General features: G+C 36.9%; 1 protein-coding gene across 2 annotated transcripts; it reads left to right on the top strand.

Moving 5' to 3' along the window:
- Positions 1 to 615: 615 nt before the first annotated feature.
- Positions 616 to 10,358, top strand: LOC137953856 (uncharacterized). Of its 2 annotated transcripts, XM_068801385.1 has the most exons (9): positions 616 to 971; positions 5,081 to 5,194; positions 6,980 to 7,369; positions 7,462 to 7,636; positions 8,586 to 8,748; positions 8,856 to 8,939; positions 9,318 to 9,425; positions 9,515 to 9,784; positions 10,058 to 10,358. In XM_068801385.1, the coding sequence occupies exons 3-9, from the start codon at positions 7,066 to 7,068 to the stop codon at positions 10,166 to 10,168; spliced, it is 1,215 nt and encodes a 404-aa protein (XP_068657486.1). In that variant the 5' UTR covers positions 616 to 971; positions 5,081 to 5,194; positions 6,980 to 7,065; the 3' UTR covers positions 10,169 to 10,358. The 2 variants fall into 2 exon arrangements, with proteins under 2 accessions (XP_068657486.1, XP_068657485.1); XM_068801384.1 differs by lacking the exon at positions 5,081 to 5,194.
- The last annotated feature ends 1,551 nt before the right edge of the window (positions 10,359 to 11,909 follow it).

The raw sequence follows: 11,909 nt of genomic DNA, 5'->3' as shown, positions 1-11,909 counted from the left end.
CTTCCACCATTATGGGCACCGTGAGGAATACGACGTTGGTTTAATTTTTCCTAAACCAGCAACATAATTTCATTATATTTATTTTATAAAATAATCCATGTTTTTTATAAAATAAATATTTTTATTTATTAAGTATATTCATTTTGTAATTACTATATTAAAATAGTGATTTAATAGTCGTAATTAAAATATTATTAAAGTAAATTATTTTGGTTTAATTATCCCATTACTATAATTAATTAAACTAATTATTTAATTTCTCTTGTTTGGATACACTCAGAAAATAGAAAAATAAATAAAAATAAAAATATTTTAAAAATATTAGCTTGCCGATGCAAAATTATGGTTGGTATTTGAAGCCATTTAATTATTCATTACTATAAACTAATTGATTATTGATTATTTTATTTTTTATTCGGTCAATAATTAGTTATGTGTAAATAAAATTTATATCCTTTATACAGCTTATATAATATTGTTAATTATTTTATCAGAAATTTTATTTTTAAATGAGCCCAGTGAGCCGATTTAATGTATACCCGGTTGTAAAGACTCGTGCGAGTCGATCAGGCTACCCCGATCTAACTCGGATTTTCGACTTTGGAAAATGAATCTGGTGGAGTACCGATGTTTTCCGGTGACCGAGCTTTCTCTTTTCTTCCCGCTCTTAATGACGAAGCTGGACCTAACTCGGATTTTCGACATTGGAAAATGAATCTGGAGGAGTACCGATGTTTTCCGGTGACCGAGCTTTCTCTTTTCCTTCCTGCTCTTAAATGACGAAGAGTGGTTCCTCGTCCTCACTTTCGACTTCTCTGGTGTCACCGTTGCTGGACTCTTTATCTCTATGATTTCGCTCATTTCTGCACCTTCTATAGGTGGCGGAAACCAGTATCTACTTTTTGCTGTCCATCGGTGTTTATGGCCTTTGTCTGCTGTTTGGTGATCGCGATCATCATTTCGACGATAAGGTATAACGTTCGACTCTTCTCTTTTGTACGCACAAATTACAAACCTCGACAAGGGAGCAATAGTGACTGGTCTAGATTGTTCATGGACTTTTTCTTTTGAGAACACCGTACTTAAAACATTTCAAATGTAAAAATTTCAGTTATTGCCTATCTCAGCTTCTCTTCTCAGTCTTCTTAATGATGAATGGCAATAAGAAAACAACCACCGATCGTTATGGTTTTCCGGTTTTTGGAATTGCAAGTTTATTCAGAAGAGCATCAAAGATTCAAGACACCCCACTTGTGTCTTACAATGGCTAATAGTTACTTGCAATTAGACAATTTTCGTTCTACTACTTTTAATGGCGCCTTTGAGAAACAGTTCCTTGAAATATGACTCATCTCCTTGTTGCTTTTGAAGCTTTCGCCTTTAAGAAATAGTTTCTCGAAATATAAATCCTCTCAACGTTGCTTTTGGAGCTTTTGCGATGTCGTTTTCTGAGTTTTCATATCCCATTCAAAAAGAGTCACCTTCTAAGATCTAGTACTCCGCCAGTAATTGAGTTTTTATTTCCAAATTCCCGTGAAATAATTTATTATGATTTGAGCGTAATTAGACTTGGCGGCAATTCACAATCCCGCCATCTACAACATAATATATAGGACTTTTTTTTTATTGTATTATACATAAGACACAAAAATAGCAACAAAAAGGTTATCCATGTCATTTTTCCTACCCATGGCCATACTTCAGAAAGTAACACTAGGAAAATGGCGCAGTGCTCTTCTATGACTCGAGGAGCAACAAGGCGTTGAACAAGAAAGCAATTCTATCATGAAAAATTCTCCAGGCTATCTATCTAGCTGGGCCTTTTACCCAGAGTGAGTTTTTAATACTCAGAACTGGGATCTGTTACCCCTGAAAAAATTAAAATTGACACTATATAGAGTTTCTTTTGCAATTGACCTCTTCGCTGTTTATAGACAAAACTTTTTCAAAAAAATGATCAGTTGCGAGTTGCAGTGGTTCATTCATCCAGCCACTAATCCTGTTTGGTTAATCTGTATCATTCTGTTTGCTTCAGGGGATCCATATGACATGCTCTGATTTTACAAAAGTGCTCACTGACTTGTCATTGATGTTTTCTTTGCTCTGATAGTCTTAATTTTGTCTAGGGGTGGGCCTGGGTCAGGTCGGGGACAGGTTTCCTAAAACCCGAACCCGATCCCCATCTCCGCCCCATTCCCCTGTCCCCAAAAGGAAAACCCAACCAAGAAAAAAATCAAGCTTATCTAAAAAAATCAATCTAAACTTTTCACTAACAAAACATTTTATGAGGCAAACAATTACAAATCATTGATGATACTAACATAAGCCATTTAAAAATAAAAACAAAGATAAAAAGATAAAAAATCTAAAGATAAAAAGATAGAATACTTGGTGATGGCTGAAATACTTACTGTTTATGTCCTGACCGGCGGCGCCGACGATGAAATGGTGACGAGTCTGGTAAACGATGAGTCGACGACAAGACAGTGATGGCAAGGCGACCAATGGCAACTCAATGGGACTAGGGCTGAAGGCGGGATTTAGGGGAAGAAAAATTGGGAGAGATTCGAGAGAAAGAAAGAAATTAGGGCTGAAGGCGGGATTCAAAGCCCCATTTTTTTCTTCCTTAAGTGCTCTCAATTAAAAGTTTTTATTCTTTGTATGAAGGAAAAACATTTGGTCTTTTTTTTAAATAAAAGGGTATAAACGTCCACGTAAAAAGTGTTTTTAAATAAAAAAAATGTTCCTTAATTACCTCAACTAAAGTTAAGGAATTACGTTTTTTTGTTTATTAAACCACATGTCATTTTAAAATAAAAGAGGTGTATTACAGGTATAAATCCCCATGGGTCGGGTTCAGGAAAACACGTTCCCGACCTGAAACCTGACGGGTTTATTTTCCATCCCCGTTCCCGCTGCACGGGTTTTTTTCGGTTCGGGTCGGTATGCTCACCCTTAGTTTTGTTTGTCATACTGAATGTTGGCTCTTTATTACGTTATGCTTGTTAAATATCATAATACCAAGCACCAAAAGACAGGGTGAGATTGATGAAATTAATCTAGTAAAACAATAGTCTGGTTTTGTCAATTATGGACATTGTCTTTATATGTCATCTTATCAAATTTTTTATTTTTGAAATTGGGTTGATAGATGGTACGGTTTGGTTCTAGGCATCAAGGTTCTTTGCTGTTATGAGCAAAGGTTTCTGAATTTAAGCGGACCCCTTTCTTAATCAATTCTTTGTTGTTAAGCTGCTAGGGAGGGTGTGTACATCCAACATCTGGCTGTGGAGGATTTTTAGCGTTTTTCATGATAATGGCCAATAACACTTGATTTTTTCTTTCTTTTATAAAATTCTGCTATTAAAAAAAATAAATTTCTGGTATGATGGAGTCTGGGGAACTAAGGACCCCTTAGTATGTGGAGAGAGCTCCATTTTTGGGGTCACTTTCTGGTTGGGATAATCAGACAACGAAGAACATGGGTTGACAAAGGTTATCTTGGCTGGCACTCCAGTGTTTTCTTGCCCTTTGTGAGGAATGTGTTAGAGATAGCCTGAAGGCTTGAAAATGTTTTGTAGTTTGAGAGGGCCGTGGAGAGAAAATGAGAATGATGGAGGTGGAATACGTGGGTTAATGGGTCAAAGGATTCTCTTGTGTTGATTTGGGATGAAGAAATGCATGGATGGTCTGGTTTATGCTCTTCCTCAAGTGTGTTCATTTGTCATAAACTCAAAAGGCTTGGATGACTGATTGGCCTTATGTTTGGCAGCAGATAAATACAAAAGGATTTTCTGTCCGAAAAGCAATGACATTGGAGAAAAAAGAAAATAAAATTTTGCCCAGGTCCCCTCTTTCACTCTCTCTTTGCTGTCTTCTTTCTTTCTCTCCCCTTTCTCCCTTAGTTCCATGTTATTTTTCAATGGTTTAAAACCTCAAATAATACATGTGATAGCCTCCTTCCTATTTCTTTTTCATTTTCCACGGACACCCAAACAAGAGAAAATGTGTTTACTCTTAGTTTCCATGTGCATCCTAACAAGACAAAAGACATTCAGTTTTTTTGCTTTTCTTTTCTCTTTTCCTTCTTTTTCTATTCTCTTTCTATGCTGCCAAATGCAGCCTAAGTGTCTATTTAGTAATTATAAGTTCTGAAATGTCAACAGAGAGGATATTGGGGCCCAAAGTGTGGAGTTATGTTAAACATGCCAGTTTGAATTGTCACTGCATCCATTGAGAATTGGCCTAGCATATTGGTGGATTTGAATCTTTCATACACTTGAAAAATTGTTTCTTTTCTCTCTTCTCTCTTAGTTTTCATGTGCAAAGAAACACAATTTCTTTCCTTTTCTTTTCTCTTTCTCTTTTTTATCTCTTTATTTTCTTTTCTCTCGTCTCTCTATGCTGCCAAACGCTGCCTAATAGTCCATTTAGTTATCACTTTGGGTATATAAGTTCAAAAATTTCAACAGAAAGTATATTAGGGTGTTGAAAAAATAAGAACAGGGGCATTTTGGTCATTTTACCTTGTCATTATTTATATTTCTTGATGTAATCTTGTTTTACATGTCAAATTGTGTCTATGGACAGAATTTCATGTGAAGGGGACACGTAGAATAAGAGATATAGAGAATTAGTGTTTTCACTTAAAGTAGGGGCAATGTTGTAAATTGCACTCAAATCACTCAACCCTAAGCTATAACTAGAAGTTGGGGGATGTGTAGGTCCCCCCATCTCAGTTACTTTCTCAATTTACTCTTCTCCACTTTCTCTCTCTCATTCTCTCTCTTCAACCTTCTTTCTTCTTACTTTTTTCATGGTATCAGAGTAGTAGATCACATCTATGAAGGATTTTTTTAAGTTTTTTTCTTCTTTGAAGCAGATGTCTACATAAAGGAAAGATCTTTTTTCAGTTTTTTGGTTATTGGTTAGTAAAAATTCAATTTTTTCTCCTTTTCTTTCTGCCATAACACCAGGGTTACTGGTTCTACTATTCTAAGAACAAATTCTGATGTTCTAAACTGCCAAAAGAGTTTTTTTTTTTCAGCTGATTTTGTTCGTATATTTATTTTTGTGGCAGTCCATCAAAGTTGGTCTCTTTTCCAACTAGATATTAAAAATGTCTTCTTATATGGTGACCTTGATGATATGGAGCAACCTCTAGGGTATATTGCTCAGGAGGGAGACACATAAGGTATGTCGACTCAAGAAGGCTCTTAATGACTTAAAACAGAGTCCGCGAGCTTGGTTTGAAAATTTTAGTCAAGTGGTTATATCCATGGGATTTCGTAGAAGCCATTGTGATTACTCATTATTTAATCTGAAATGATCATCTGGAATTATTATCTTACTGATATATATGTAGATGATATCATTCTATTTGGGAGTGATATATCAAGTATTGGAACAAGTAAATCCCATTTGGCGAATCACTTTTAGACTAAGGATTTAGGTTAGGTGAAATATTTTCTAGGTATTGAGGTAGCAAGAAGCAAAGTAGGAACAACATTGACTCAAAGGAAATATGTTACTTCAAGAATATGGTCTTCTGGGAGCTAAACTTGCGGATACACTTATGGAGGTAGGACTTGATCTTTATGATGATCAAAGTCCAAAATTGAAAAATAAAACAATGTATCGAAGGCTAGTAGGCAAACTCATCTATGCTACAGTTACTAGACCAAATATTTCATTTCCAGTGAATGTAGTGAGCCAGTTCATGGAGCATCTTTATAAGATTCACCTACAAGCTGCACAAGGAATCTTGAGATACCTAAAGAGAGCACTAAGAAAAGTATCCTTTTCAAACCTAATAATCACTTGAGGATTGAGGTTTTCTCTGATGTTGACTATGTAGGCTCCAAATTTGATAGAAAATCAATCATTGGATATTGTGTATTTATGGGAAGAAATCTAGTCAACTAGAAAAGTAAAAAACATAATGTTGTTGTTTGGTCCAGTGCAAAAGTTGAATGTAGAGATAATGACCCACACTATCAGTGAGTTAATGTGGATAAAATCTGTTGTTCAAGAATTTGGCTTCAATCAAAAGGATCCTATGACTATGTATTGTGATAACTAGGCGGCATTCTTTATTGCAAACAATTTAGTCTTTCATGAAAGAACAAAACACATAGAGGTAAATTGTCAGTTCATCTGAGATGCAGTAATGCAGTAATGAGAAAAAAGTTAACTACTCTATATGTTCGGTGTGGTGATCAACTCGGCGATATCCTAACTAAAGCATTGAGAAAACTTGAATTCCTAAACTTTTGCTCCAAGCTGGGATTGTTCGATATATACTCTCCAGTTTGAGGGAGAGTGTTGAAAAAACAAGAACAAGAGTATTTTAGTCATTTTACCTTATTGTTATTTATATTTCTTGATGTAATTTTGTTCTATATGTCAAACTATGTGTATGGACCAAATTTCATGTAAAGGGGACACGTAGAATAGGAGATATAGAGAATTAGGGTTTTTACTTAAAGTAGGGGCAATGTTGTAAATTGCACTCAACCCTAAGCTATAAATAGAAGCTGGGGGACGTGCAGGTCCCCCATCTCAGTTTCTTTCTTAATTTACTCTTTTCCTCTTTCTCTATCCTCTCATTCTCTCTCTTCAACCTTCTTTCTTCTTACTTTTTTCATGGGTTCAGAGTCTGGAATTATGTTTAACATGCCAGTTTGAATTGTCACTGCATCCACTGAGAGCCGGCCTCACATATTGGTAGATCTGAATCCTTTATACACTTGAAATTGTTTGTTATGACGACATGTCTTTCATGTAATACATAGCCTCTTTCTCTTTACTTGTGACTTTTGCCTCTCTATTTGTTTATTTATTTATTTATATTTTTTGCATCTTGCTTGTGTGCAGGAAAAAAAACCAAGATATTATTTATTGGGAAAAAAATGCATCACTTGTTGGAATTTATGAATGTTTCATTGCCCTAATTCATCAATTCGTAAAACTTCTGCAGGTTATCAATGGTGTAATTGATCTGTTTTGTACTGTTGTTTTTGCTACATCATTTTCTTGATTCATTTGTGAGATAAGAGATATATCATGGCATATATCCCTCCACATAAGAGGCATTCAAGCAGCAAGCCATCTCCAACCCCTGAAAAGTTCATTCCACAGTTTGAAAAAAAATTAAGCCGTGGTTTGCATGCAAGGAAGGGCCAGCATTCTTCACATAGTGGAAAATATGCATATGCCCCTATTTCTATTTCAAGGTGGTTGCCAATTGGTTTGATGGATGATGGTCTGTGCCCCCCCTCAGTTAAGCTACTATCTATTCCTTGCGAAGTTATTGGAAGAAGAAGTGCGGAAAATCCTTGGGCTTTTGTACATGACCGTCTGTCAAAAGGTTTTTTTAAATTTTTTCCTCATATATCTTGTCTTCTAAATCACATTTCTCTTTCAAAGAGATAGAGATAATTTGGTGCCTGAATCTTGTAGATGAGAATGAAATGAAGAGGAGCTCCATAAAAAGCCCATGGCTGTCTATAACAGAGGAGATTCTCTCGGACCTACAAACTGCTGCTCAACATTTGAGGAGAGAAATGGATATTGAAGATTCCTTGCTAATAAGGCCTTCTTTGGTAGCTCGGTTCGGTAAAATTTTCTTCCATGGGTAAGAGTTACTATGTGGTTGATTTTCTTGGCTTGCCGACTGTATGGTAAAGATGGAAGTGTTTTGAGGCTTTTGGCTCTATAGCTTGGTTGCCCCACATGGAGATTCAAATTGATGATTTTCAGCTATGTTTTGGAGTTTGCCTAGTCTGAAATTTATAAGCTATATTATGAAACTAACTACAGCAGATGTTTAAATTTTCTACTGAGTTGAAATAGCTACCACTGCTATTGGCAATTTCTGCTCAAATGTGATGAAGGTTAAATCACTGACAGCTGGCTGAAAATTTTGGTTATCTCTGATATGTAATTGGGAGTCTAATGCTGCTATGATTTGTATTGGAATACTATGAGCTTGAGCGTAGAATCCTAAAATGTAATTCATTAGTTGGACTAATGTGGGTCTTTATGTATTTGGCATGTTCTTTTTAAGACCGTTTTGCTGTTGTTTGACTTCTACAAATGAAGTTGAACAAATTGTGCAACAATACATGGCGTGGCATTGCTGTCTATCCCAGTAAATTTGCTGAACAGAATGGACGAAGTCAAGTTGTTAGTTTGTCAGTTTATAAAATCTAACTTTTGGGGTAGCATTTGGGTGTTGGAACATTTTCAAGTTATACCATTATCTAATTAAATGCTGCTTATAAGCTGCAAAGGTCTCAGAATACAGAATTTAAGCATGTAATTCTAACTGTTCTTCGTACTAAAGTGAGTCATAGTGCTTGACTAATGTGATTAGACTTTACGTGTGATCTAACTCATGAGACATGGTTCTCCATTTCACATGTATGTCTTCTACCTTCACAATTTTCAGCAGTAAGTTTAAACCTGAAATTGTCATTATTCCTATAATCCTGTGCCAGTTAAATGCTACATAAATCAACGTTACCTTTGATTTGGTTTGAGTTTTATGGTATATTCAGTTTTAGACTCTGCTTGTTGTACAGAGGGCCTTCTATTGAACCAGATAATATCTTGAAGAGTGCTGGGAACAAAGTCCACACTTTTTACACAAGTATCCCAGATTCTTATGTGGAGTTTGTTCAATCTGTGGCTATCCCAAGGCTTGCAGTTGAGTTTGAGTCAGAGAAAGAGCATTACCATGTTAAGGTATAATTTGATCTGCTGCCATAACTTTCTAGATGTTTCATGTGGTTGTGGTGGGTGCCCCTTTTTTTTTAATTGAGTACTTTCTGACCTTTGTTTATTTTCTACAGGTGTACGACAAATTGCGACCAAAGTCAACTATTTCGTGCAAGTGCACTGTGAAAAAAGATGGAGGTGGGCTTGTAATTCTCGTGGCAAGTACTCAGGCTTTTTTATAACCACTATTTTTGGCATTGTATAGGTGATAATTTGTTTTGTTTTTGTTGATACGGCTGCTTTGGATCCTATGAGTGGCTCGCATAGAGATGATACCAATTATTGTGAAATTTTGGCTCATTTAGAATCCTTGATGGTTTTTCTTGCTTGGCTCAGTTGTTCAATTGTTTAAGCCCTCAGTTCAGTGTAAACGAAGCCAATGGATTTAACAATTTCTTTTAATGTATTTCAGGGGCTGCATTCCTTTGTCCGCACTGAATTTTGACAGGCTATTGTATTCTGATGCTAGAATTTGAAATGATGAAAAAAAAGGCATTTTAATCTTATGTTGGAATTAATTTTGTTATATTCTGCAGATGGAGTTAAATCAAGTGCGTCACCTGGTGGTAGACGTATCTTGCCTTGACAAGGACCTTGATGTGAGACTGATGCTATACACTAAGACGCTAATTACAAACCTAACAGTGAGTTTTTGTTTTTCACCTGTTCCATGGGCCTAAGAACAATCTGTGAAGATCATATTTTAATTCCTAATTTCTCCTTTTGTATTTAGGAAGAGGAGGAGCAGGGTATCAGAGAACTAATAAACTCGGCAGTTATAGATCCAGATGTGAGAGGAGGGGTGAGATGGCCTCTGGGAAAGCAAACTTTTCTTGATAGGTTCTCTGTGGTTGGAGTTTGGCACACAAAGTACAGAGCTTTCAGGAGTCCAATGATGCGGCTTAAGTTGAGAAATGCAGATCGATTTGATTTTCGAACCTCAATGGGGGAGAGAGCTGAAGAAGTGACTCTAAAGATGACAGGAATGGCCAAACAGCTACTGGTGAGTTTAATTGGGAAGCATTGTTTTTTGAACCAGGGACATGCCATGGTGGTAGAGAAAGCACTGGCTTGTGATGGTCTTACTGAATTGGACATAGGTGACAACATTAACGGTCTGTTTGAAACTCCATGGAAAAGAAAAGAAAAGAAAAGAAAATGAGAATTTGACCATTATCATTCCAAAAATTAGTTAGTGAAAATGAGATGCTAATTGTGTTTCTTCATGCCGTGTCTTATTGGTCCAGCGTGTAACTTGACCTTTTTGTGTTATCAGGATCGGAAGGCTGAAGAAAGCCTCAATGCCTTGATGCTTAAAGAAATGCTGCGATTGATCTGGGAGAATTTTCTTTCTTGTCAATGTTCATTTACTTGGAGCCCCAAGTAGCAGGCATCTCTCTGTTAATATGTCTTATAACTACGATGATGTGCTGATACTCTGGTATAGGTGTGTTTAGCGTGTATTTAAATTATGATCCTGACATTACTGGCAATGCTCGTGTTAGTTCTGTCTTGGAAGTAAGAAATTGTAAGTTCAGCTTGAAGGATTTTCATCACAGAAGGATTTTCGTGGTTAGCAACAAGGGACCCTCTTTGCTAGTCTGAAAGAAGATAGAAAGTAGGGAACTGAAACTAGCTTCGATTGGCCCAGATGGAAGATCTCTAACGTGTCTACGAAGCTCCGAGTAAAAACTCAACAAACGCTTCATTCAATTCCCCACTCCCAGTTTTGCTCTTTAAAATTTCCTTTTTCTAATTATTCCTTGCTAACTCAATATCTATTAATTTGCACTGATGGACCTTTAATGGTTATAAAATTAGTCCCGTTAAACATTTGGGTGGTTGTAATCAGATATTGATATGCTGGTTTTTTAAAAATTATTAAAAGGTGTAGAATCATTTTAATCTGAAACCACATTTAACGTTTTATGGGACGAGCCAGACGACACTAGGGAGGGAAAATACACCGGCAAGTAGGGGTGGTATCGAACCGAGCCGATTCGCGAGCGGTTCGAACTGGGCTCGGTTTGATTTGTTTTATTAGGCTTGTTTAAGTTAACGAGCCGAGCTTGATCGAACCATGGTTCGATTCGAAAGCTCGCGAGCCGGCTCGTGGCCCTGGAGCCGGGTTTTCGTCTTCGTCTCGACTTTTTGGGAATCAGGGGGAATAGGGAATCGGTCGACAACTTTCTTATCTTCAATTTCCTCCCCCCCCCCCCTCATCTACCATCGTTGATCCTTATCATCGCCGAGTCCCTCTTGCAACTTTCTCTCCCTCTTCATTGTCTCCATCTCTCATTCCCCCTCCTTGACGCTTGTCCTCGTCGCCCCACCTTCGTCGTCCGCTCTGTTCCCCCTCCCTGACGCTTGTCCTCGTCGCCCCACCTTCGTCGTCCGCTCTGCTCAACCACCATCGTCGGCGCCCGCCCCCCTCCCCCCCCAACATTGTTATAGTTCCTATAATATGTAGTAAAAATATTTTTTTAAGTAGAAACATTTCCTCCTTTTCCTCTAAGTAGGAGGGGTATTTTAAACATCTATCTTACTCCTTGAAAGATATAAAAAAAAACATATGCAATTTTTCTCTTAATATTAACTCTACTCAAGTTTTTCAAAAGAACATATTGGTAGTATTTTAGAACTATTGTTGTATGAATCCATGCTAAAAAAAAATAAAAAAAATGGGCATGTGCTTAAGTCATCCAAAACTATTTTTCTTAAACTTTTTCTCTGTCTCATTGATCTGGTTTTCCGGTACTTAAATCAAAACCTAATTGTCTCAGCGATCTGATTAAGTGCAAATGGACAAAACCTAATTTAAAATATTTAAATCAAATTCAACAAAGACAGATCGGAGTCTCGCAAGTGCCCAATGTCGACAACCGAACAAATCCAGAAAATGGAAGACGAAAGAAATCTTATCCGGCGAGGTCTACCCGGATCGACATGTTCCATGCTGCTTGACTATCTACAAAAATCGGGACAAATTAAAAAACCCAGATGACTGCACAGGTCCAGACAAATTTTACAGCAGTATCTGGTCGAGTCTGACGAAAGACCATCGACTTGCTTTCTATTTCTCTTATTAATGTTGTATTCACATGTTGATGCTTACCTGATCGAGGATT

This window comes from Aristolochia californica, unplaced genomic scaffold (genome assembly GCF_029961685.1).
Source record: "Aristolochia californica isolate CCGP_79_NKW_82.1479 unplaced genomic scaffold, dmAriCali1.0.hap1 SCAF_16, whole genome shotgun sequence".
NCBI classification, from domain to species: Eukaryota; Viridiplantae; Streptophyta; class Magnoliopsida; order Piperales; family Aristolochiaceae; genus Aristolochia; species Aristolochia californica.
The sequence above is the reverse complement of the archived record's forward strand: the minus strand, read 5'-3'. Positions and strand labels throughout refer to the sequence as shown.